Genomic DNA, 27,916 nt, shown 5'->3' on the forward strand with positions numbered 1-27,916 from the left:
ATCAGCATCCCATAGGATATCATTCCAATAGAGGGATATTTAAAGGAAGAGGGAACACATCCACCAACATGTCAAACATTCAGTGCAACATGCAACTACTATCATAAGTTTGCACACTATGAAAGAGATTGCCGCAAGAAGTAGTATGACCAAGGAGGTCAGTCTAGCAGCAATAGAGGGAATTTCCATGGAAGAGGAAATCATCGTGGTGGACATCCAAGTCATAGCCATTATGCCAATGAACCTCACACAATGTATCTTGCAAGTGAAGACATGCAAAACACTAACACAATGTACATTGACATTGATTGTGAATCCATGCAAAACACTAACACAATGTACATTCACATTGATTGTGAATCCATGAACATATGAATCAAGATCCTTGGTACATTGATAGTGGTGCATCATCTCACATGACAAAGCATCTGTAATGGTTTATGGAGATGAAACCATTAGAAGGACTGAAGAACATTATCTACATTATAGATGACACACCAAATCTAGTTCAAGAAAAAGGCATTGTCCCTACTATGAACAATTTCACTGGTATGGAAGGATTGGTGAAAGATGTACTCTGTGGTCCAAAGCTTTTAAAAAACCTCTTTTCAGTTGGGCAAATGATAGAACAGAGCTATTAAGTCATCTTCAATGGGGATGAATGCATAATTAGGGATAAATCCAAAGGATATCAGCTAGTGAAAAAAGCATTCAAGGAAGGACGCTTGTTCAGGATGCTAGCTTCAATACCAAACTTGTATGCCATGTCAGCTCAATAGCAACCCATGCCACTTTCTGCAATATGGCATAAGAGATATGGTCATCTTAATTTCAAAGCTTAATACAATTGAGAAATCAAAACATGGCACTAGGCATTCCAAAACTACAATTTCTTGGAAAATCTTATAAGGCACGTTGCTTTGGAAAACAAAAGAGAGAAAAATTTGGGACAAGCACCTCTCAAGCAAGAGGTATTCTTGATTTGATTCATACAAATGTATAGAGTTATGCACAGACCCGTAGCATGATATTGTTGGGCATATTGTTTGAAGGTGAAATCTAAAATCTTTTCTAGATTTCAAGAATTCAAAGCCATAGTGAACTACATAGGCAAAAAGATCAAATAGAGGAGATGAATACATGTCTTCAACATTCATGTGTTTTTGCAGAAGTAATGGAATTCAAAGGTCATTCACATGTGTAGATACTCCTCAACAGAACGCAATAGCTGAAAGGAAGAATGTGACTTTAGTAGATAGTGCTAGAGCAATGCTCAGTGAGAAGTATCTTCCAAATCAATATTGGGTAGAGGCAATTCACATTGTAAACTACTTGCTTAATCGGCTTCCTATTGAACTGATTTAGGGTATGACACTTTATAAGGCATTCACTGGACAAGCCATGCATAAGGCATCCATGCATATTTGGTTGCATAGCATATGCCTACATACATATGCAGAAAGTTGGATGTGAAGTCACATAAATGTATCATGGTTAGCTATGGTGAAGAGAGCAAAGCATACAAGTTGTATGATCCCATCAATCAAAAGATCATAATCTTTAATTTTTCATGAAGAACCAGAATGGAAAAAATCAAATACATAGGAGATGGTCACACTGATTACTCAGTCACCTATAGAGAAGGTTGATGAAGAGCCCATGAAGAAGATCAAGAATTTCCAAAGAATCCACTAGAAGAGTAGCAACTCAAACACTCTACCATAGAAAGCAAACCACTAGTAAGGTTGACATATGCTCAAAAATGCAAGTCAATTTAGATTTAAACCACTAATAATATGCTCTTATGATTACCATCACGGTTACAGAAGAGCTAGTGTACTTTGAGGATGCAGATGGCAACCCAGAATGGCAAACTGCTATGAATGAAGAAATGGATTCTTGGTACAAAAACAACGCTTGGGATTTATGTGACCTTCAACAAGGAAATAACGCCATTGCAAACAAATGGGTTTACAAAGTGAAGGACAATCTAGATGGAAGCATTGAAAGATACAAAGCTAGACTAGTTGTAAAAGGTTTTACACAACAATATGGTCAAGATTATAATGAGACTTATGATCTAGTAGCAAACATGGAATCCATAATATTTTTTATTTTTTATATCACTTGCGACACTCCTTAGATGGGATGTGTACCAGGTACATGTCAAAAATGGTTTTCTCAATGGTTCCCTAGATGAGAAAGTGCTTTGCAACTTTTCCAACAAATGATCGAGGAGGGTATGCAACCAAACCAGGCTGGCTTTATCTGTGTCTTGAAAGCATGTTGTAGCATAACAACCCTTAATCAAGGCAAAATTTTTCATATATTTACTATTGAAATTGGTTTTGAATCCAATGTACATGTTATCAACACTATAATTGACATGTATGCCAAGTGTGGTAGCCTTGAGGATTCCTGTTAGGTATTTGAAAGATTTACAAAGAGGGATGTTGCGACATGGAATGTGATGATTGCAGGCTATGTTCAGCATGGCTAGAGAGAGATGGCACTCCAAATCTTCTAGCATATGCGACTTGAGGAAGTGCATCTAGAGCAGGCAACACATGTCTGTGTTTTAAAAGCTTGTTCCATGATGGCTGCCCTTGATCAGGGCAAGCTTGTTCATGTTGACATAATTGAAAGTGGTTTCGAGTCAGACATAATTATCAGCAACACCCTTATTGACATGTATGTGAAATGTGCATACCTTGAGGATGCATATGTTTTGTTTAGCCTTCTACCAAAAAAGGATTTGATAACATGGAATGCCATGATAGGACGTTATGCCATGGGCATTATCAGGATGTTCTCCATTTTTTCACCAAATGCAATAGGAACACATCAAGCTAGACCTTGTAACCTTTGTTTGTATCTTGAAAGCATTCAACAATATAGCAGAGCAAAGTCAAGTGGAGTTGATACATGCCTTTATTAGTGAAAGCGGATTTGAGTCAAATCTCTTGGTTTGCAACAGCCTTATTGCCATGTATGGAAAATGTGGGAGCCTTAGTAATGCACAAATACTATTTGATGGATTGATTAAGCGAGATGCAATGACATTGAATACGATGGTGGCAGCCTATTCTCAGCATGGGTATAGTCAAGAGGCCCTCCAGCTATTTTAGCAATGTGAGTATGAGAACATGAAGCTAGACAATAACAACTATGTCTCCATCCTCAAAGCTTGTTCCACAATAGCAGCCCTAGATTAGGGAAAGTTTATTCATTCCCACCTCATTCAAATAGGTTATGAGGTAAATGTAGTGGTTTGTAACACCCTCATTGACATGTATGCTAAATGTAGTAGCATAAAAGATGCCTGCAATGTGTTCAAAGCAATGCCAAGACGAGAGCTAGTCACATGGAATGCAATGATCGCAAGGTTTTCCCAGCATAGGAGGTTGCATAAGCTAGCCCTACAATATTTTAACAATATGCAAGCAGAAGGTGTGAAGCCAAATAATGTGACATTTGTCTCTCTTCTCTCGATGTGTAGTCATGCCATCCTATTAAATTATGGTTGTCACTATTTCAATTCCATGGCAGCTTGTCATGGCATTGTACCCACACTTGAACATTATAACTCTATGGTTGACCTTCTTTGCTGTGTAGGATGTTTAACTATGGCAGAAGACTTGCTTATAACCATGCCATGTTACCACAACAGCATGGGATGGATATCTTTGCTTGGCCATTGCAGAACACACATCGATCTTGAGCTAGGAGAGCGATGCCTTGATCACATCATTACTCTTGATGGTAGAAATGCTACTGCTTATACACTCTTATGTAACCTCTCTGCTCATGCCAGCATGTCGGAGGAGGAAAACAGAGTAGAAGAAGAAAGATTAGGTGTGAACTCATGGAAGGAACCATGTAAAGCCATTACTGAGGTCAGAAGTAGTCTGCAAGCTTTCACAATGGGAGACAAGAGCCACACACAAAGTGATGATGTTTATGCGAAGCTACACAAACTAAGCGCACAAATGAAGGAGGAAGGATACATGCCCTCAGGAATCAATGCTTAGGGAGTATTCGAAAAGTGTAAGGAACAAGTCTTTGATATTTTAAAAAATTTATGATGTGTGACACACTCAAGAAAAGATAGCACATTGCCTCAAAGCTCAATCTTTTGTAGCGGAGCAACTCTTTCCCTTGTGGGAACCAACTATCTAAACTTTATCAACAACACATGGATGAACTTCATGCTACAATATAGAGGCCTACTTGCTAGAACCAAAATCCCACACCAGAAATAAGATCACACTCAATATGTGCACACAAGGAAACCCAGGTCCAGTTAAGTTCTAGAGAATCACATAGCGAAATAGACAGCCATAAGTCACATATATATCACGCTCCAATCGAGGGGATTTGGCACATTTTCTCACATAGAAGATACCCCACACCCCATGAGCATGTGGGATGCCCATTGTTGTCTCTATTTTACCCAAGTGCAGGTTCCGAGGGTGTTGGTCACCTACAGTCGTGTCATTGCTCATTGTAGCATAGGTGTTCACAAGTGTAGCATAGGTCCTCGGGTCGTGTTTTGGTGAGAGGTGTAGGCTAAAGCGTGGAAACCAGATCTCATGCACGCATGAATGAGAAAGAGGGCTTGATTATAACGATTGATGGAGGCTCGCGCCTCCACAGGAGTTCAAGGGTTTAGAAGGGGATTTCAAAGTTCAAAAGGGGGACAAGATTGAGAGATCTAGCTAGGAGTTCCAGGGTTCAGAGGGGGTTGCAAGGTTTAGGAGGACTCCAAGGTTGAGGAGTGGAGAGCTAGTCTCCTTCGCGGATTCGAGGGGTAAGGGTTGAGGAGGAGGGAGGGAGGAGGAGGAGGAGGAGGGAGGAGGAGGAGAAGGGAGGAGGAGGAGGGAGGAAGGAAGAGGAGGAGGAGAGAAGAGGAGGAGGAGGAGGAGAAGGGAGGAGGAGGAGGAGGAGGGAGGACGGAGGAGGAAGGAGAAGGAGATGGGAGGAGGAGGAGGAAGGAGGAGGAGGAGGAGGGAGGAGGAGGGAGGAGGAGGAGGGGGGAGGAGGAGGTTGGGGGAGGAGGAGATGGAGGAGAAGGATGAGGGAGGAGGAGGAGGAGGAGGGAGGAAGAGGGAGGAAGAGGGAGGAAAGATGAGGAGGAGGGAGTACAAGGGTAGAGAGTGCAAGGGTAAGGGCATGCTAGAACACGATAGTGTAAGAGAGCATGGACGCAATGGAGATCAATCGCATGAACACAATAGTGAGCTTGAACACTGAACCCCAAAGAATGGGAGCTTCATTCCATTGAGAGATATTTATACATGTTGGTCTCTACACAATCCATAGGTACCTCCATGGTGGGACCTCTTTTGTAGGATACCTTTTGGACAGGAGTCCCTCCACTTTTGGGGGGGACCTTTTGGGTCTCTACACAAAGTGGGGGGACTTTTTGGGTCTCTACACAAAGTGGGGGAACTTTTGGGTCTCTACACAAAGTGGAGGGACTTTTTGGGTCTCTACACAGTGGATAGGCTTTTAGTATTTCTCTCTCTAGATTTAGTCTTTCTCTCTCTAAATCCTGATTTTGCAAGTATGATTGGATCTTTTCTAGAGAGGAGTTTTGCTATCCTCATCCTTTAAGATGTATCATACGATCTTTTAGGCTCAAGATATTACAAGTGGAGCTTTGCCGCTACTCTACACACACAACGCTCTCATAGTTGTTGTCCTAAACTGCACTTCTGGCCTTGTTGCCATAGGGTTAACAACTCCCTTGGACTTATTTGATTACCCATCCTCGGGTTATGGTTGGGTCTGCAGACAATGTTGTGATGCGGCTGTCTTTACCCAATGAGTATGGTAAAGATGGCGGCGGTGATAGATGGATCTAGCTTCTTGTCGATCTTTTCCTTGTTATCCACGAACACAGTAGATTGCTTGCTCAGTTTTTAAGAAGCCAGTGTCAACCATTTCTTCAAACAAACACACATAATGCCCTTGAAGAGATATGGCTCTTTGAAAGAGGGGACTTATTGTTTGAGCATCTATCTATTGATTTGGATTGAAGCTGAGGTTGGGCAAATGGTCGTCAATGGTGAGGGACACCTCTAGGATGATTGCTAAGGCTTCACTGTATCTTGCACTTTCCTTGAGTGTTTTGTCATAACTGCTTTGCATAATTGATGCATGTCTGCTGTCCAAGGCTCTGATGAATGTTTCCTGGCTTGTGTCCATTTGATTTTAGAGTTTATATTGATTAATGGCCAATTGCGAGGAGCATTTGCATTATCTAGATCATGATGATTGGCATCCCACCGGTAGTGACAGGGCATTGCTTAAAATGTGGGATGCATGCGAAAGGAAGATGGAGCCTGCATGTATTCAAGGAGGTACTTTTCATTGAGCAGCTTTGGTCTACACCAAGCAGGTTGTGGCTCCAATTTCATGCCAATGTTTGGAGTGATTTGTGCTTAGTGGATACTCATTAAAATTCCGGAGAGGTCCCATCCTCCTCTTGACTGCATATTTGGGTATTGCCTCCAAAAATCACCAATGGGATTACCAGGCATGGGAATCCTATCTGGATCTTGTTGCAACTCTCGTGTGGGTGTGCAAATTGGATTATCCAATTCTTGAAGCTCATTGATGGAATCATTAATGGTGTTTTCCATTGAAAACTCAAGGGAGATTGGAGGAACATGTGGTCTTGGGGGAGAGGAAGAGGTTATAGGGGAAAAGCTTGAGGTCAAAGCAAGTAGTGAATTTGAGAAGGTAGAAGTAGGGATGTGTGTGGAAAGTGGAGGGAGAGAAGGGAAATTTGATTTAGCAACTTGATAATCCTCAAGGGATGGATTGTCAAGTGTTGGAAAAAAGTTAGGTGTAACTGGATGATAGGAGTTAGATTCTTGGATTAGGCAATAGTGTTGAGAGGCATGGGCAAAGAGGCATGGCAAGGAATATGGATTAGCGTGGATTTTTGGAAAGGTATGGAGGATAGTACTAGAGTTAGGGAGGGATGTGAGTAGATCAGAATAGAGAGTGGCAAGATATGGGAGATTAGATTGAAGGTAGACCACATATTTCTCTAGCAGAGCCTTGTCACTTTTGGTAGGCATTGACAACTTTAATTTTGGATTTTTCTAGGAGTTATATCCGATGGAAGTTGCTGGTGATTGTTGTAGTAAAGGTAGGAGTCCGGCTACTACTCGAAGAGGGGGGCTTCCCATCAAGCATTCATATAGTGGTATTGCATCAGCCTTTATCTGTATGAGATCTGCATGCGCTGAGAGACAGAACACATTCTTCTTGTCTTCATCCATATGATGGCATAGATCTCGGAGAGTCTTGGTGCTTACTGGTCTGGTCCAATCAAGACCAGATACTACATGTAACATTTTGATTTGCAAGTGTTTCCAGAGTATCGTATTCTTCCTTCAAGGTGATCCTCTTGCTGGAGGATTACAAGAAGCTTTTGGTATAATGTAGTGATGCCTTGTAGTAGAAGATCTTGTGTTGACCCCTCCGCATTGTTATCGGCTTGACCTAGTAGTTGAATTTCCAACTTGGAAATTATTGCCTTTTGATTTTGCCATTCCATGCACTTGTCTTTATACTTACCCAATGTGGAGGTGTATGCAAGCTTTAGACTATTGAATTGTTGAGCTGCTTTTGGATGCCCTGGAAATTGATCATTAAGCACGCGGAGTTGGAGTATCTGTTGATCTTGAGTGTCCAGTTCTACTTTGGTGTGCACAAGTATCTCACTTGATGCCATGCATTCCTTCTCTAGTCCTTGAATTTGATGTTTACCATCTTTGAGGTTGTTTTGCAACTCATTGTTTGTGTCTAATGTGGCATGGAGCTGATCCTCTTTAAGTAGTAATCTTTCATTTAAGCGCACCAATTCCTTCTTGATATCATTACAAGAAGTGGCTTGCATATGGGAGAGGGATAACTCGACCTTTTCCTTTTGGTTCAAGGCATCAGATAGCTATAGGTGTATTTCTTGGAGAGAAACCGTGGCTTGTAGGGCATCCTTTCTACTTTTTGCTAGAGCATTTTGTGCAAGGAGCCGTTGCTGCATTTGTTCTGCCATGCTTTCCTTGAGCTTCATAATTTTAGTCTTGGCACTTTACAACTTGGATTGGAGTGATGGGAGCATCTGTCTTTCCATTTCTCTTTCCTGCTCATCTGACGCCATGGTAGCAAATAATTGAGACCATTTTTGTAACTGTTGGCTGTGATGTTGTATGATCTGGAATGTGCTATGGCCTTGCTTGTATTGGACATACAGTTGACTCCCATGTGCCCTCCCATGTGCCCATGCAGAATTTTGATCTATTTCTTGAACAACAGCATGTTGTATGGTGCCACTAGAGACATTTGGGGGTTGTGACTCTAGAGTCATGGAGCCATCAACGTTGGTGACTTGTGATTCCTGGAGAGGCATGCTATTTGGCTCTGTTGAAAAGTCATCATGTGGCATGGTATCCTCTTGGATTTCCACATTCGAGTCCTTCTGTTGCGGGAGCAAGACTGAACTGAGTTGCAGTATTCTTTGGCCTTCCATGCTATCCGCATTGAGAGTAGGTGGAGAGTCTAATTCCCATTCTGGCGATAATATCAATGTTTCAGAGTCCTCTATATCTTGTGTTGAGAGGGGTGTAGAGTCATCCTCTTGCTCTATTACAAACCCAATTATTATGGCCAATAGATGGGCAATGTAGCTTTTGCCATTATGTGTAGTTTTTTACTGACATATAGTTTTTTCTCACTCTTGTATGATTGAAAATGCCAGCCAAAAACTTAGCTGCCTCTTTGCATATGGGATCCAAAATCATATCATGGCGTATTCCCCCGCTTTGTGACTTTGTGGTAGGTGGGAATAAATTCTGAACTTCAGAGGATCTTGCATCCAAATGTTTCTTTGGATATTATTCTTGTACCTCTGAAAGTGAGAAAGCCTCTTGCATAGTGGATCTACTGAGGTAGACATGTAAGGGCTTTTCTTCATATGTTACTGTGCCATACTTATCTTTCTCCAACTCTCTGCTTTTATATGATGTTATGAATTGACAAATGTATCTCGTCATAGCAGGTGTTGGTAAGAAGGATTTTAGCTTCTCAAAAAGACTACCTAGTACCTTTAACTGCAAGAAGTTGTAAGCATTGGGTGACATGGTGAACGTTGAGACTCGTGGCCATACAAGCTGTATTGTTCCATCTGTTGCTAGCTCTTTGTTGGTCTGGTCCTCAAGGTGTTCTGCATCTGCATCCTGCATAGTCAATTGCTCTATCTCAATTTCTCCTGCCTCTAGTATCCCTTGGTTCTGTGGCATTTCTTCTTGGCATGTTGCATTTATTTGCTCATCAGTATCACTGCCCAGAACCACTAGTCGTGGTCATTTTGGTGCTGACCTCTGGGTTGGTGATTTTGGACCATGTCCTTCTTCAATTTGGTAATTTGAGGAGGGCTGTTGAGGTTGAGGCTTGGGCCATTTAGCATGGTGTCGCTTTGCCAATGGCGTTGTAGGAAATTTCCCCATCTTATTGGACTGTCTTCACCTTGGCATTGCACACATGAATAAGGTCCCAGTTTGACAGTGCCAATATAGTGCCATGTGCCAAGAGTGCATGTTTCTTTTGTGCATGGCTAATGCATTTTACTCTTTTTGTGATGAGGGTGCTGTGTGTGTGGATCAAAACAAGTATCTCTTGGGGCTTTTATTTGTGCAATTTATTCATGGTGCTCAAAATGTGTGGGTGCGCTATGCATAACTAGTGAGGTGGGCATTCCTCCTATATGCTTAATTTGCTAAGGGAATCATAGGGCAGCTAGGACTCAGTCATCACCTCTGAGCCCTAGGTTGAAATTGATTGAAGCTACCTATATGTGCGAAGGCATACATATGCTAGTGAGTGCTCGTGATACAATCTAGTCCTTACTATGGAAGACTTGTGCCCCCCAAATCTTCAATATTGTGGGGGATGGCTTCCATGTAGATGTAGTAGTGCTTCAGTCGGCTCTCGTTTATTGTTGTTGTGAACTGGATTGCATCTAGTGTTTCTAGTAGCACAGCTCCGATGGGATTCAATTTTTTGACTCTATAAGGTCCTTGACCTAGAAATTTGAGCTTGCCCTTATGGACTTTGGTATTGTACAGCAGAACTAGGTCACCTTCCTTGATGCTTTGTTTTTGAGGTTTCTATCAAACCATGCCTTCCTTCTTTGTTTTTCTGTTGTCATGGCATGGTACGCAACTAATCTGGTCTCTGTATGCTTCTCTAATTGGTAGAGTCTTTCTATCAGTGATGCATGATTATGATTCGATCTTTTCTACAGAGGATTTTGGCTATCCTCATCCTTTAAGATTTATCATACCATCTTTCACGCTTAAGATATTACAAGCGGAGCTTTGCTACTACTCTACACACACAATGCTCTCATAGTTGTTGTCCTAGACTACACTTTTGGCCCTTGTTACCACAGGGTTAACAACTCCCCTACACCGTGGTTCACCACAAATGTTGTCTCTGTTTTACCCAACATGTATAAATATCTCTCAATGGAATAAAGCTCCCACTCTTTGGGGTCCAGTATTCTTTGGCCAAATGTTGTCTCTGTTTTACCCAAGTGCAGGTTTCGAGGGTGTTGGTCACCTACAGTCGTGTCGTTTTTTGTTGTAGCATAGGTGTTCACAAGTGTAGCATAGGTCCTCAAGTCGTGTTCCAATGGGAGGTGTAGGCTAAAGCGTGGAAAGCAGATCTCATGTGCACGTGAATGAGAAAGAGGGCTTGATTATAACGATTGATGGAGGATCTCACCTCCATGGGAGTTCAAGGGTTTAGAAGGGGATTTCAGGGTTCGAAATGGGGACATGGTTGAGAGAGCTAACTAGGAGTTCCAGGGTTCAGAGGGGGTTGCAGGGTCTAGGAGGAGTCTAAGGTTGAGGAGTGGAGAGCTATTCTCCTCCGCGGATTCGAGGGGTAAGGGTTGAGGAGGAGGGAGGGAGGGAGGAGGAGGAGGAGGAGGGAGGAGGGAGGAGGAGGAGAAGGGAGGAGGAGGAGGAGGGAGGAGAAGGAGGGAGGAAGGAGGAGGAGGAGGAGAGAAGAGGAGGAGGAGGAGGAGAAGGGAGGAGGAGAAGGGAGGAGGAGGAGGAGGAGGGAGGAAGGAGGAGGAAGGAGAAGGAGATGGGAGGAGGAGGAGGAAGGAGGAGGAGGAGAAGGGAGGAGGAGGGGGGAGAAGGAGGTTGGGGGAGGAGGAGATGGAGGAGGAGGAGGAGGAGGGAGGAAGAGGGAAGAGGGATGAGGAGGAGGGAGTACAAGGGTAGAGAGTGCAAGGGTAAGGGCACGCTAGAACATGATAGTGTAAGAGAGCATGGACGCAATGGAGATCAATCGCATGAACACAATAGTGAGCTTGAACACTGAACCCCAAAGAGTGGGAACTTCATTCAATTGAAAGATATTTATACATGTTGGTCTCTACACAATCTATAGGTACCTCCGTGGTGGGACCTCTTTTGTAGGATACCTTTTTGACAAGAGTCCCTCCACTTTTGGGGGGGACCTTTTGGGTCTCTACACAAAGTGGGGGGACCTTTTGGGTCCCTATACAAAGTGGAGGGACCTTCGAAAGTGTAGGCTTTTAGTCTTTCTCTCTCTAGATTTAGTATTTCTCTCTCTAGATCTTGATTTTTCAAGTGTGATTGGATCCTTTCTAGAGAGGATTTTGGCTATCCTCATCCTTTAACATTTATCATACCATCTTTTAGGCTCAAGATATTACAAGCGGAGCTTTGCCGCTACTCTACACACACAATGCTCTCATAGTTGTTGTTCTAGACTGCACTTCTGGCCCTTGTTGCCACAGGGTTAACACCCATTAATGAATGGAGGCGTGCTTAAAGGGGGGACTCCCAAAATAGGTTGATATCCATTTGTATAGACATCATCCTCATCTATTATTATATTCCTTGATGTCCCTCTCCCTCACTCCATGGTGTCTCTCCTTCCTACTTCCCTTCTCCTTTCCCTCCCTCTTCCTCTAGATGTTTCTCACTTCGATGAACATCCTATCCCACACACTACCTTGTAGTAGTTTTTCTCGCCGTTCCCTACCTGCCTTTGGGTTACACCTTTGGGCTACTTGGATTGACAATCTCCACATGGATTTGGATTCATGACTTCTCTTTCTCCCCCTTCCTTCCCATATTCCTTTTTAGATTCAATCTTTAGTTTTATATTCTTTAAGGAATAAATTGAAATCTCTTTTTAGTTTGCTTATCTGTTCTTGTTTTCTTTTGTCTGTCTTTCCTCTAGTAAATCACCCCTCTTCTTCTTCTTTTCTTAGATTAGGAAAACGCCCATTCTCAAAGGTGGCCTCTCTCTCTCTCTCTCTCTCTCTCTCTCTCTCTCTCTCTCTCTCTCTCCTCCACAGATTCTCCATCACTCTCCGCACTCCTTATTTCTACCCTGCTCTCACAAGCGGGTCCCCTCTCTCCCTATTCTTCTTTCCAAACTTCATATACAATGATAGTTGAGATTGTGAACTCCCATACTCTCCCTATACCACTTTACACACACATAAACATATGCACAGATTAATCTTACTCCATGAGAATCAAATAGCACTTCCCTTTAGTTGATGGTCTCATATATATGATACATTGATTTCCTTACTTAACCATGGCAAATATTTGGTGAATTACCAATTGATTTGCCTTCCCACAATCTTTTGAATTTTTTCCTAAAGAGATTTCCCTCATGCTGTCACAAAAGATCATAGTAGCTTGCCTTGGGCTAATTGAACTTCATGTAGAAGCCTTGACAGGAATATTGCTTTGTATTCATATTTGAATAGAGCAATTTACTCTTCTTTTGTTTTTAAAAAGCAATTGTGTCTTGCTTCTTTATGTAAATGTTGATCGATTAAGAATTATAACCATTTGTTGACTTTGCCTCTCTACCTTCACCCCAATCTGTATCATAGAGTCCAATAAGAAGTGGCCTTTGAACTGTATTTTTCATATCAAAAAGTTGATGGTTCTTTGTATATTTAAGACACTTGAAGATTTTCTTCATCGATGTCCAATGATTCTCATGGGCTTTCAATAAATTGATTGACCAAGCCTATTGCATAACTAAATGTTTGGTCTAGTTGCTATCTTGAGAAAATTCAATTTGCCAACTACTTATTGATATGATATTTGAAGGAAAAAATGGTTGTTGATATAATGTAGCACCTTGAAAGTGCTTCTCTCAATCTCAAAAGTGTTGCAACATCTTTCAATCGGAGTGTTGATAAATCTTGTGTTTCATCATGTTGAGTGATTTGAGCGTTTCATCAATGTATCTTCTTTTGATTGAAAGAGATCCCATCTCAATGTCTAGAATTTTAATTTTTAACATATCTCTCATGTCAAACTACCATCACAAAATTTATTTAAACTCATTGCTTGCTATGCTTAGATAATTTATATAAACTACAATGATTGTTAGGTTTCCATCTTAACTTAACCCATGATCATCTTCACATTTGACAAATTCTTATGACTTGATGTATCAGTCTTGTTGCACCAAGCTCTTAGGGCCTACTTTAAATTTCATTCGATTTGCATGTCATATGCTCTTTTCCTTCTATGTCGAAACATAGTGCTAGCTACATTAGGCCTCTTTGTATAGATCTCTGTTGAAAAAGGACATCAATTTCATGATCATGCAAGTCCAATGTGCATGACTTATTCTTTATAATGCCTTACTATTCTTCACAATTATCAATACTCCATAAACCAGGGACCAAATTGTTTTGCATAGTGTCCTACTTAGTTCTTCAATGATATCCTATACAATGTACCATCTTTCACACTATGGGAAAGAATTTCCTTGTGATTGAACTTATGAATTTCTTCTTCTCAAAGAGAACTTGATTTTTTTATTAGCAATTCTTGACATAAAAAACAATTGGTGCATATATCATTTTACAAATATTTCTTTATGAACCATCATAGAGAGATCTTCTATGCCTTCAATAAGTAGCTTGCAGTCATCACCAAGGTAAAGTTTTGAGGTTCTCTTGATTGACGTGAACTAATAGTTTTTGAAGGTCGTATGAATGTATGCTACAAGGATCTAAGTCTAATGCAAGACATATTTGAAATCAATTTTCGAAGTGTAAAATACTCTATGCAATAATAGCTTTTGACATTGTCGAGGATAAATTTTATGCTTGAATTACCTCACCTATCAACTCTTCTTGAGTCTGATTATCATTCATTGTTATTGCTAAAACCAACTACAATGTCATGCAACACTTTGGTCTTTCTAAGTTACACTCTTGTCCTCTCTATTTGCAACAATTTCTCCTTTGACCAACTATCTCTTGCAATATAACCCTCTTTTCTATAGTCGTGATGCATCACCTTTGGATTTAACTGATTTGGTTTGTGCTTGTTGGGCAATTTTCCTTTTACTAATTATCATGGCCTTGGCAATTTGGCCCATCCTTATCTTAACTGTAAAACTTTTTTCTTTGCCTTTAAATTTGGTTTCTGACATTAAGTCTCTTAGTACATTGCTTCCATCAAATTCATACCATTTGGCTTCTCTTGAAACAAAATTGTCATAAATGCATTTGATGGTATCTAAGCCTCACATAAAAAAATTATATGAATTTTTAGAGCCTCAAAAGAATTCCAAATGGGAATGCCCTTAGTAGTACAAGGTTCCAAATCACATAGGATTGGGGAAAGTGGGTAGTTTTTCCATTTATGAGCTCTCAATGCCTAACATGAACAAGGTTCCTCATTAAAAGCTGGGACCACATGGGGTTTAAGGTTTAGGACAACCTTTGTGACCCAAGGTGCTGAGAGATTGAAAGCTCCCTATTAAATATCTACAACCCTCAACGCTCCTTCAGCCTTGGTCTTAGGACATAAGGACCATTCACCTAGGGATACCCTCATTCTATTAGTTCTCCAACCACATAAGAAAGACCTACATTACCAAATAATTTCTTAAGAATAGCCTCCCCCCAACTAGATTCACTTGTAAGCTTCTAGATTGTTTTGAATATGTCAAGGAGCCATTCCCATCTTTCATTGAGCATCAAATTCCATTGGAATCCCAAGTAGTCTAGCAAGAGTCCTAAGTGAGCATTATTTGTGTTATGATAAGTTCATCACTCCTCTAAGATTGAATGTTCCTATAACTCATGGAGGATTGATTGGTTATCAACTGAGCGCTTGTGAGATCGATTGAGCCCCCCCCAATCCTACTACTCCAATAGAAACTCAAGTCAATAAACCTTTTCTCTTGTGATGTATCTCCCTTTACATTAGCATGAGGAAAGAAGGCATTTAATGGGGCATACTAACACGATGATCAACTAACCTACATGATACTTGTTTTAAGCATTGTAGATTGGTCTAAACTCTAAAAAGTGGATCTATGGATTTGAGCTTTGAAGATGACCTTGCAAATCTACTCTTGTCTTGGACAATGAACAAGGTCTATTTCTTAGTAAGGAATTTCCTTGGATGAAGTGGTGATGCACTTCAACACGTCTTGTTTTGGCACTAAACATTGACTTGTTTGCCAGTCCAATGCTACTCATATTGTTAAAAGAGAGCACTGTAGGTATTTGGAAACATTCCTATTTTTAAAAGGAGATTATTAACATGAGCCAACATTACTTGTACAAGGGTTGTGAAAAGTAAAAGGCTTGTTACACACAAATAGAAATAGTAAGCCCTTTTGATTACATATTAGTTTTTTGTTGGTTTGTTGCTAATGAGATGAACTAATGTGACTTGTTAACTTTATTGTTACTTATCACTTTGTTGTTCCAAATGTTGACAACGTAGTGACATAGATTTGATGCTTGACTTTGGTGGCCACCTTCAATAACAGGATTTCATGCCTAGCTTTGATAAGACATTGGCCTTTGAATTGAATTTTCTATTTAGCGGTCATGAGGCCCTAATTCTCATCCATAAGGACCCACACTCAGTACCTTCCAAGCTTGGATTGAGCCGCACCAACATTAGGAGCACGGATCCATGGGTCAACTTCAAAAGAATCCAAGATTTAACTGCCAACGTCAGAGACTGGAATTCGTGGCATAGATTTTAAAGTCTAGATAAACATGGTCATATTTAGTGCCTAGTCTAGTGGTAATTCTCAAAGATCAGGTCCACAATCCACTCTTATAGGTATGGGCCCCATGTATAACTCTAAGCTGAAAATTGGATGATTGATAGAGGGAAAACATTAGGTGGCCACTCAAGGGATGAAGCACACAATGTATTGGATCATTCCTATAGGCCCAAATGTGAAGGTCGTCTCTTGAAGTTTGGTCATAGATATCTTCACAAAGCAATTTTCATCTACAGGTTCTCACACTTCAACAACAACTTTGTCTTTTCTAGCTACAACTTAAGAGAGGGAAGTGAAGGTTAAAGTTGTACATTATTTTTTTGGGCAGAAAAAAAAGTTTGTATTATATTATATCATCATCATATATATTCACAGTACATGTTCTTTAGCATAGAACAGCCAGCCCCATGGGGAGAAGTTTCTTTAACAAAACATTTCTGACAGATACTCATGAGCTTGAGAGCTTATGAAGTTGTCATAGCAGCATCAGCATAATTAAAAGAGAGGTACATATGAATCATCTGTATCATCTGTGTCATCATCATTAAAGTAGTCAAAGTAGTTGAAGTTCTTTGCATCACCAGAGCTGTCAGAGTCATCTATGGTAGCAGCTTGGGCTTCATAGGGTGACACTGGCTCCTTCTTTACAGTTTAAGAAAATTAGTAATCTCAGGGGGGATTTCAAAGGGTGTGGAGTTGTCAATCCCAAAACAGCTTTGAGTATGATCTTGGAGGTCAGCATTAAAGAGGGCAGCCTGAGTTATGAACTGGTTTATCATCTCTGTAATTTTCCTCTGGCCCTGTTCAACCAGTTGATAAAAAGCAAGTCAGCATGCAACACAATTTGATTAAATTGGAGATTGTTTCTGGTTATCCAAATAAACCAAAGTGTATCTACTTTGATAGGTGTCCATAATTCATGTTTTGTCCTTGCAGAGTCTCCTAGTAAAATGGCCTTCCAATTTATTGGTTCCCTTGTTTCAAGTTGAACTATTTTTCACATTTTCCTAGCAACAGGACAGGCAACAAAGAGATGGAAAATATCTTCACTTGTAGAGGGGCACCTCATGCATTTGCCATTTCCCTTTCCAATCCTCAGTCCTTTATTGTTAGTCCACACAGCTTTATGCATTATTAGCCAAAGCAAGGCAGACATTTTGTCAGGGATTGAGGTTGACCAAATGGAGCAGAGATTGAATTTCCATTTGCCCTTAGAGTCCTGTTGTTTCCACCTAGTATTAAGGACCATGCAGAGATCTCCAATGTCTCTGCTTGAAGTTGTACATTGTTTGCTCAACCAAGTGTGATCATTTTGTAAATATGTAAGATAGAAGGTTGATTCACGAAGGAGGAATTTAAAATTCAAGGGAAGTTTGTAAATGGGATTTATAGATAGGAGGGGACTACAAGATACCTATCAAATATAAGTATTCTATGTACATACATATAAGGAGGGGAGTTTCCAATTCAAAATTAGGACATTATATGTATAAAAGAGGAGTACACAATTACACAAAAACTTGTAAAAGTTAAAATATAGGGGTGTTTGAATGTGTGCCCTTCATGACATATTTATTATCCCTAGTTTGGCATGAAAGGTAGTTGAGGCCAACCAAAAGAGAAAAAGATATCAAAATCTGCTTAAGTGAAAGCCCAGTGTGATGTGATGACCAAGAATGGTCAAGTTTTGGGCTCCTCAAATGAATGCAAGTGTTGAGATGAGACAACACTAAGATATGCTAGTATAGACAAACCCTTGAGACATAACCTCATAACCCTACCACATATTTTGGTAAACCAATGGAGCCATGAAAGGAAAGTATACATGTATAGACCCAAATGATGCATTCACCATTGACCTCTTTGATCAATGTGCAATCAAACTTGTATAATGCCAGAAATAATATGCTCTTATGCACTTCCTTTTCCCATGACATCATTTAACCTTCTCAATACTCCAAGCGGCCTTTACACTTTGATTTTATACAATAAGTATGTGTCAACTTTTTATGCCAACAAATTGCTTTTTCTTGAAACAATAGAAGTAATGTCTTACTGCTATGCAAGCACTTGATCAAGGATATGGAAGAATTGCCAAAGCCTACAAGGTTGGCCATAGTGAATTGCCTCAAGAAATAAATCCAAATGGTTAAAGGATTGTGGAAGTTGAGAATGATGAGCACACTTGTGCTGAGTACTTGAGGAGTCCTAACACGAGTATGGAGAAGCCTATCACAAATAGATGCAAAGGTAGATTAAATGCACCCATGTTGGGATATTACTCTCAATATGGAACATTTGGTGAACTAGTGCAAGGAGGAATAGATAATCTACCATGACACCTTGTAAAACATATATGAAATAATTCCATGGCCCAATATTGTTCTAAAGCTACTACCACAAAAACCGACTACTATGATGGTTTTCAAGTAAGGACCAAGCTATGTAGAAAGAGCAAGGCCTACCTTTAAACAATTAGGTCTAAGCCTAAGAAAATTCCTACTGCCCACTTTTGCAAGAAGAGACATTCAAATGGAAGATTGAGTGATCTCATCCTCATAGATCAGCCTCACCAACATATCCTCATTGTTGCTATGCCACTAGCCTACACCGGCAGTGAATTTCCCCAATGACTTGCCCCATGAGGACAAGAACAAAAATAAGTCCAACCAACATATTATAATTCTAGGTGCCAACATAGTAATCAAGGAGGTTTTGTCACATTCTTGTAGCATTGGTGTTAACCAAGCACCCAACATATTGGTGAAATGGTAGTACTATTAGCCTCTTAAATCTTCTACCTATCACCATAATGTTAATTTCCACTCATGGAGGATTTTACTTAAAGATTATATTAGTTAGCATCCAAGTTAAATTTACAGATAGCTTGTCTTCATTCCTTGAGTTATAAAATGGGAAGGAAGATATGTAGGAAGGGACCTTTCAATGGAAAGACTTAGAATTGCAATATTTTTTTTGTTTGAAAAGGCCCTTTTGGAGAGAGTGCTTTTGTAGTTGTCACATTTGCATGGAAGGAGCCTCTATTGTGGCAACTTATCATGATTTGAGAAAAGATTAGTTGTAGCCTGGAAGGCCTAGGTTGGCATGTGCTAGCATCAATTTATGAGCCCTTGGAAATATCATGTGTTTCTTGGATTGAAAATATCGATGTTGGAAAGTGATGCAATGGCACCTACTTAGGGGCTTGATTAGTAGGTTCTTTTCCATGGACGAATACAAGTGCCCTCGGTGAGTGAAACCACATTTCAACCTTCGAGCCATTTGGGTATGGATTAAGGTGCCTTTTTCTATCCACATGGCTTTCTACTAAGAAGTGATGGATATGCATTTGAGTCCACCTTCACCTTTGGTAGTGTTCATCCACAACTCATGCCATATGGATTTTTGGGAACCAAAGGGAGGTCGTTTGGTGGAGATGTGCATCTGACTCCATCTTCAACCGAGGGGAAAACTGGGCGGAAATTCATAGCCAAGCCCTTAGGTGTATTTGGTTGAAAAGATGTTCTAATCTCTTTTGAAATAAGGTTGGTGATGCAGGCCAAGTATTTCTAACTTAGTGGTGACATACAGGTACGGATTGAGAACCTGAAAATCTTGCACAAACTTTCCAACGAGCTCCATGGATATCTGGAAAACAAAGTGGTGATGTCCAACACCCAAGTCAACTTGGCAGCCCAAACTTGGAACCTAGTATCTGGGGTCTTTCAAGCTAATCGCGATGAAGCAAGAGATAAAAAGTGGTCTAATGAATATTCCACATGATGGAAATTGTTTTAATGGAAATGACTTTTGGATTTGTAGATCATGAAAATGATTTATGCTAGCTTTCTGCCATTAACATTGGTAAAAAATAACAAAAAACAAGTCCATGTCAAGGTGTATTACCTTCCTCCATACATGTCTATCAATGTTTTCTAGAGATTAATGTGTAATTGTAGGGAACAAACCTTGAATTGCTTCTCACATAGGCCTAATGTCAAGGGATATAGAGAGGACAAAATATAGATTCCTAGAGTTTTTATATGCTAGGAGACACTAGATATCAATAGCTCGTTCTAGGATGTACTATTATGTCATAATGAGAGAAGAAAACATATCTGGTGTGGCACTCATTATGAAAACATATCTGGTGTGGCACGTCTTTGCTAGTAGGATGCATTATTTGTGGCTTATGTCAAGATCTCAATGGTTGGAAGACAATCACAATCTATACCCTTGAAAGGAGGTTTCTTTTAAAACAGCACTTACTTCACATACTTGTGTTTATACAAAATGCAAAGGCTAGAAATGATAAATCTATAACATAGTTTTATGAGATGACACTTGCTTACTTACTAGAATCTTTCTTTGACATTTACTAAATTATTATTTCCAAACTTGATGTTGTTCTACTTCATATTTGGACTACAAAATATCTATATTAATCACAATAGCTAATTGCCCACAAGTAGAACCTTTGTAACACTCTAAAGCATTAGGCAATAGACGTAGTATGCACTTGTTTGCTCTTGTTTCTTGCAAGAGTTACTATCAAAAAAATCATTTCTATGATCTACAAATCCCAATAGAAGTTTAAAATATTGAAGCAAATGGAATATTTTCCCTCACTATGATAGGAGTGCTTCCATGTAACATTTTTCCTAAACTTTTAAATACATGTATATGAAAAGTGTTATGTATATATGAAGTAGAAAAACATCATTTGTGCATGTAATAATACATTCCAAAAACAATTTACAAATAAAGTAGTCATCCTCTTATAAAACTATGTTAATGTTTACTTTATGTGTAGCCTTGGTGTTTCAAATGAGAATATAAACATAGTATGTGAAGTAAGAGGTATTTTGAAACTCAATCTCAAGGGAAGAATGTATCCCAATGCAAAGCAACAACATAAAAGATTTCCATGATCTACTAATCCAAAACAAGTTTCTAGGAAAATAATTCCATCTTGTGGAGTATTGTGCCTTACTAAGATAGTAGCACTTCCATATGACATTTTCTTAGGGTATAGAGTCACCCTTAGTTTAAAATAGAGTCAAAACTCTAAGCACAAACATTTATAGACTTAAGCAAGTAAATAAAAGTGTTCCCCTAACTAGATATGATCACTTCCCACTTGGTCCAAAAGGAGCTACACAATTACACTTTTGTGGTTTACATGGGCATAATGTGCAAGTGTTTTTGGCATTGTCGAGTGAGCCCTTGTGTTTGCATAAAAGCTCTTAGAGGTTTTGTCTTCTTCTCAAAGTGTTCAAAGGGATCCCTTGATTCGCAAAAGTCGCTCTAGCACTTCCCTCATGGATGGTCTATCTCTCGGAGACTCTTCACAGCATCTGAGCGCTATCCCCAAGACTACCCTTATCTGCTCCTTGACCTGAGTTGAGTTTATGGTAGAAGCTTCACAGGCGAGAGTATGGTCAAGCACTTGGAGCGGGTGGTCATGATAAAGGGCCAAGCGTGACCATGTCACCAAAGTGTGCGATCCATTGAACATGTCACTTGTTGGCCTCTTGCACGCAAGCAACTCCAAGAGCAACACACCGTAGCTATAAACATCTGCTTTGGGTGTGAGTCTTCTTCCATTGGCATACTCTATCACCAAACATGCAACATGAGAATGAAAAATACATGTTGCATCGAGAGAACAATGATATACTGCATTTAAAGAGACGAATTTAAATGAGTGCAAAGAATAGAGAAGGATGATATATTATCTCACCTGGGGCCATGTAACCTATCGAGCCCCTCAATGATGATAATGTAAAGGAGTCACTCTTTTCAAAGCTGAAAAATCTTGCCATTCCGAAGTCACCCACTTTAGGATCCATGCTATCATTTAGGAGGACATTGCTAGGTTTGAGATCACAATGCATGATGGCCTCACTTCCACAATCGTGATGCAAGTAAGCCATGGCCTGTGCGACACCCACCGCAATGTTGAGCCTTGTCATCCAATCCATCTCACAAGTCCCATTGTCATGTAAGTGATTATCTAGGTTTCCATTTGGGATAAACTCTAAGATCAATGCCGTTGTGGTGGAATTCGCAATGGCACCAAGTATCCTTACTAAATTTCTGTGCCGAACCTTACCTAAGGTTTGGTATTCTGCCCTAAAGATTCTATACATTTTGGGATCATGCTCTAGAGCTCTTAGTGTCTTGATGGCAACAGCTTCACCATCATGCAAGATGCCCTTGTAGACAAGGCTGGAGCCTCCTATTCCAATAATATTGTTGTCACTGAATCCATTTGTTGCAACCCGAAGATCGGCTTCTGTTAAATTTAAGAGCTTACTAGGCAAGACAGGTAACCTCCATCCCAGCTCTTGTAGGGATGCGCTAGAGCGCAAAATGCAAACTGTGACTACCACAAGAAACAATACACCCACCAAGCAAACTCCAACTGGAACTATAACTTTCCGGATTAAACTTCCATTTGTATGTATGTCAGAAGTGCACGATATATTAGCATGCCCACTTGATTTACAAGCTGGCAATGGAATCCCACACAAGTCAGGGTTGCCAATATAGGAGGCATTGGGAAAGGTATTGAACTGACCTCCTTGTGGAATTGGTCCAACAAGACGGTTGTTGCTGACATCGAAACTGGATAGTCCGTGTATTAGAGTGAGCGTGGATGGAATGTCACCACCCAATGCATTATTGGACAAATCCAAAGTCTCAAGATTTGACAAGTTCCCAAAACTTGAAGGAATCGCACCATGCAAATTGTTGTGGGACAAATTCAAGTAGATGATGCAAATCAAAGAGCCGAAATCAGAAGAGATTTCCCCATCAAGACGATTCGCGGACAAATCCAAGGATGCCATGGTTCCAAAGATATACGGGTACCTTAAAACATTGCCCTTCTCAAAAATCTGCAAATTGTCGAGGTAGAGAACTTGGGAAGCATTTAAGTGCAACGGATTCCGGAAGGCCGGCAGATTGATTGTCTTTGGAAGACTTCCTGAGAATTGATTGTCGGAAAGATGAAGCACTTGGAGCAGGGGAGAAAAATTGAAAGCCCAATGCGGTATATGTCCAGTAAGGGAGTTTCATCTAGTTTCAGCCCTTGTGCAAGCACTTGGCTGAATATGCTTTTAAACTCATTTATGTGTGCACTGACTAATGTTCCCTCTTTCATCTCGAGACTTGTAAGCTTCTTGAGCCAATAAAACTTGCCTATGGCACTCTTTTGAGAGCAAGTGTTCTCTAACCGCTGCCACATTGCCCATGCATTGGGCATATCCCGTATCCTAGGAAGAAGAGAATCCACAACTGATAGCATGAGTGTGGAACGCGTAAGCTCATCTATGTTGAGCCACTGCTCATCACTAATGGCGGAGGGCTTGACACCCTTTTCCCTTATAGGGAGATGCTGACTCTTCTGCAACAAAACATTGTACACCTGGGTCCTCCAGATGTCGTAGTTCTTAGCACCCTCAAGCTTCAGGATGTGGAGCAAAGATGAGCTCTCTCCTGATGAAGCCATATCAGCAAATAGAACCAAGAAATAAAGTGTAAGACTCCCTGCAAGCACTTAGAAGTGCTCAGCAAAGTATCTCCAAAGCGCGGAAACACTCCCAGATAAATAACACCTCCCACTTGTTGCAGAAACGGTACAGCAAGCTTTAATGACAATTATAGCACTCGAAAATGCGGTACAGTAGCAGGAAAGCTCCACCAAAACTGTCCAAAAACAGTAAATGACGGTACAACACCAAAAAACGAGTGTTCAAGGACGAAACGAGACTCAAACAGTCCCGAAACAGTGAATTACTGTTATACTCAGAAAATGGCACAATTTCCCCAACTTAAAGTGCTCAATTAGTGACCAAAAGGCATGTAACAGTCCCCCAAACTGTGGCAAACAATTCAGAACTGCAAATAGGCAAAAGCCCCTTGATTTGAACACTTTTGACGAGGATTTATGGCATGTACTTCCTGCTACAGTTTGTCCAATGCACAATAACACCTCTGTCTTCAAAAGCCCCTTGATTAGAGCTCAATTTCTGAACATGTGAGGCATGTACAGCATCCAATAGCTTCCTCCTAAACGCATATGCATCCAAACCACAAAAGCCCTTTGAACGGCAAGTGCTATCCAAGCACAATAGGCATCAAAAGTGCTCTCAATGCATCAATAGCATACCCACTGGTGCAATCACAGTGTTATGTGACGAATGTCACGCAATATCACTGCCAAAGTGCCCAATGTGATAGGTACCTGCGAACCACGACTCCCCAAGTGGACTATATTCACAAGGAGGGTCTAGAGAGCAAGTACCTTAAGAGTCAAGAGTTTTCGAAGTGTCACAAAATCACCATTGGATGCTCACAAGGGTGTGCCACCACTACACAAACACGCCCTTCGAACCACGTCGCAAATGGGATTTTCCAAGGCCCGTAACGGGGGCACTCTTCTTTCCCTTTAGAAGTGCGATAAATAACGGTTTAAGGACGCATTCGCACCCGGGGGGGGGATATGCCCCGTTATGACACCCGTTGAGAAGAACGGGAATTTTCTTTCAAACCTCTTATCTCACAAGCACGTTTTTCACCTCTTCCAACATCCCCAAAATGGCAATTCTAGATGTTGTTTCCCCAGATCTGCAGTGTTTTGCTCTTGGTCTTGCTACGTTCAGGCTGCTCTGCGCACCTGCGTTCGGGATGCTCTGCGCGTTCTTTCGCTCCACGCTGTTCTGTGTCGTGCAACGTTCTAACAGTCAGCTTCTGCACCCGCTGCACAGTTCTGCGCGTGCGACCTTCCCTGTGCGCTCTTTACCTCCGCGCAGTGCTCCGCCGTCCTGCTCGTCACGCTTCTGCGTCTTCTCAGCGTTCGGTTGGAGTTGCTTCGCGTGTGGTTGTCGCCGGGTATTCGGGGGTTGTCGCCAAGTGTGCGGGGGGTGTGGGGGGTGTGAGCTCCCAGGCTCTGATACCGGTTGATGGAGTGAGTGGAGAGTGAGAGAGAGTAGGAGACGAGAGTCAACAATGTGTGGGTGTGAAGAATGGATAATAGGCACACCACAACCCATGAGTTTTATTCATGTGTTAGGGTTAGGGTGGAACCGGTTCAACGAACCGGTTTCACATTGTATACAAACTATAAATGTTACATAGGGCCTTTACACCCCAACATGCTGAAGGCTTCAGATCAAGTCAGTTGTTATATGAATATTACTTTCCTTCTTATAGCTGCTTCTGCTCTTATTCAAAACTTCAGCACCAGTCAATTCCTCCCAGACTACCAATGCACTTCAGATGGTTTTTGTCTAAGCCCTAACTCTGCCTCTCAGGTCTGTGAACTGTTTTGGTTGAGTAATTCGACTGACCGTGTCACCTAAGAAGGAAGGCATAGACTTGTTGCGAGTTACTAAATTAGGCTAGCAAAACAGTGAGGGAGCAAGGCCACTGCTGTATTTCTAGGTGAGAGATAATGGTAGTGAAAAATGACAAGCAGCAGAGATAATGGGGGTGTTGGAGCTAATCCGGCCTCCATACCTCAGCCTCTAACCTTCTGGGTTGGGCCATGGAAGTGCACCCAGCCCAGAATGGGTAAGGGAGCACAGCTAGTTCAGGGCCAGAAACACGAGAGAGAGAGGGAGAGAGAGGGAGAGAGAGAGAGAGAGAGATTATTGCTTTATTGCATTTTCATTATCCACAAAGCTGAGATGAACTAAGGAACCAAAACTTCCTAGATGTTTTGAAAGACGCCTCTTGCTTGTCTATCAAGGGATCATGTATCTATGAGTGCTTGGGTCAAAAGAAATTAAAGCTAAGTAAGATCACTCAAAAGGAGCACTGCCATAGATAAATCTCTAGATATACATGATGGACAAAAAATTGCAAGTCATTTTCGAAAAGCTCTGTAGTGGTGTCCTCCAATCGGTCTATTTAGACATTTGTGGTGACATGAGACACTCCAGCCATTTGCTGTTAAAGATTGGTTTCCTTGTTATGCTGTACTGAAGTAAGATGTAGCTCTCACTCTGCACTCTATGATTTCAAGGGCTGGCAGTTATAGTTGATTGATTAAACTGAGTGTTTCACGTAAGCGGGAAAGGCATAGACATACTGAGTGTTCTACTAAGCAGGCGAGCAAAACAGTGACTTGAAAGGCTGCTGATGTGTTTCTAGGTGTTGGAGCTAATCCGACCTCCATACCTCAGCCTCTAACCTTCTGGGTTGGGCCATGGAAGTGCACCCAGCCCAGAATGGGTAAGGGAGCACAGCTAGTTCAGGGCCAGAAACACGAGAGAGAGAGGGAGAGAGAGGGAGAGAGAGAGAGAGAGAGATTATTGCTTTATTGCATTTTCATTATCCACAAAGCTGAGATGAACTAAGGAACCAAAACTTCCTAGATGTTTTGAAAGACACCTCTTGCTTGTCTATCAAGGGATCATGTATCTATGAGTGCTTGGGTCAAAAGAAATTAAAGCTAAGTAAGATCACTCAAAAGGAGCACTGCCATAGATAAATCTCTAGATATACATGATGGACAAAAAATTGCAAGTCATTTTCGAAAAGCTCTGTAGTGGTGTCCTCCAATCGGTCTATTTAGACATTTGTGGTGACATGAGACACTCCAGCCATTTGCTGTTAAAGATTGGTTTCCTTGTTATGCTGTACTGAAGTAAGATGTAGCTCTCACTCTGCACTCTATGATTTCAAGGGCTGGCAGTTATAGTTGATTGATTAAACTGAGTGTTTCACGTAAGCGGGAAAGGCATAGACATACTGAGTGTTCTACTAAGCAGGCGAGCAAAACAATGACTTGAAAGGCTGCTGATGTGTTTCTAGGTGTTGGCAAAGGTGATGCAAAATGAAGCATGGAAGAGCTAATGATGGAGATAATCTTGTCTCCATATCTCAGCTTCTAACCTGCAGCCAAGAATGGCATAAAGGGACTACAAAGTGGCTAGTGCATGGGCAGGAACACATGCGCACATGCGTGTGTGTGTGTGTGTGTGTGTGTAATATCCTGCTGGATGCCTCCCTTGCTGATTTGTGATTATTTTGACTTTTCCAATTTTCAGTTAACCTCCTGGCTTTTTCCAAGTGCCTACTTGTAATCTTTATACTTTTGTACTTCATGGTGGGTTTTCACCTCTTCTGAGGTTTCCCACGCAGAAATATAAGATTTCAATTTAAAAAAAAGAGTGTGTGTGTGTGTGTGTGTGTGTGTGTGTGAGAGAGAGAGAGAGAGAGAGAGAGAGGCTATTAAAAATCTTCGAAAGACCAAAGGATCTATGAGACTGAAAAAACCAAACACAAAGAGCTGAATGGGTGGAACCTCTACACCCAAGACAAGTGCAACACAACCATACAAACACTAATACATCAAATGTCTGATCCTATGGAGAGGACGGAAGCTGTGGTGTGGCATGCGATGGTCCTTGTGAAAGGATCAAGCCCATGGGAGATCTCGGTGATGCATGAGGCTGTGATGGCATCAAACTGGTGAAGATCAATGTGTATGGTATGCCGTGGTCTCCTCCCTGTGGCCCTACGTTGGATAAGTGCCACTGTCACACCCCACGGCCTTCTCATTGGTTTGGTGAACATAGAGGAAAAATCCCTGAGCCTAATCTATGCATCAACCCATGTCTCTTGCTCCGGGCCTCGGCTACATCATCTCCCTAGGACCTGCTGGTCCGTGCTATCTGGCTGGAGAAACTCAAATATCACACTCTGAGTGGACCCTCACTGAGCACCCTGATCTCATTTATGTGCCTTGAGCAGATGGTCTCTGTGTCGGACT

At 41.1% G+C, this 27,916-nt stretch overlaps 1 protein-coding gene across 1 annotated transcript; it reads right to left on the bottom strand.

Moving 5' to 3' along the window:
- Positions 1-20,950: 20,950 nt before the first annotated feature.
- LOC147903814 (receptor-like serine/threonine-protein kinase At1g78530) lies at positions 20,951-23,000 on the bottom strand. The gene is made up of 2 exons (XM_087401441.1): positions 21,875-23,000; positions 20,951-21,747 (listed from the first exon to the last, which is right to left on the bottom strand). Exons 1-2 carry the CDS (start codon positions 22,983-22,985, stop codon positions 21,407-21,409), a joined length of 1,452 nt encoding a protein of 483 aa, XP_087257567.1. The 5' UTR covers positions 22,986-23,000; the 3' UTR covers positions 20,951-21,406.
- Positions 23,001-27,916: the final 4,916 nt, after the last annotated feature.

Source organism: Dipteris shenzhenensis, chromosome 3, assembly GCF_047967505.1.
Source record: "Dipteris shenzhenensis isolate YYH24624 ecotype China chromosome 3, Dip_SZ_1.0, whole genome shotgun sequence".
Taxonomy (NCBI): Eukaryota; Viridiplantae; Streptophyta; class Polypodiopsida; order Gleicheniales; family Dipteridaceae; genus Dipteris; species Dipteris shenzhenensis.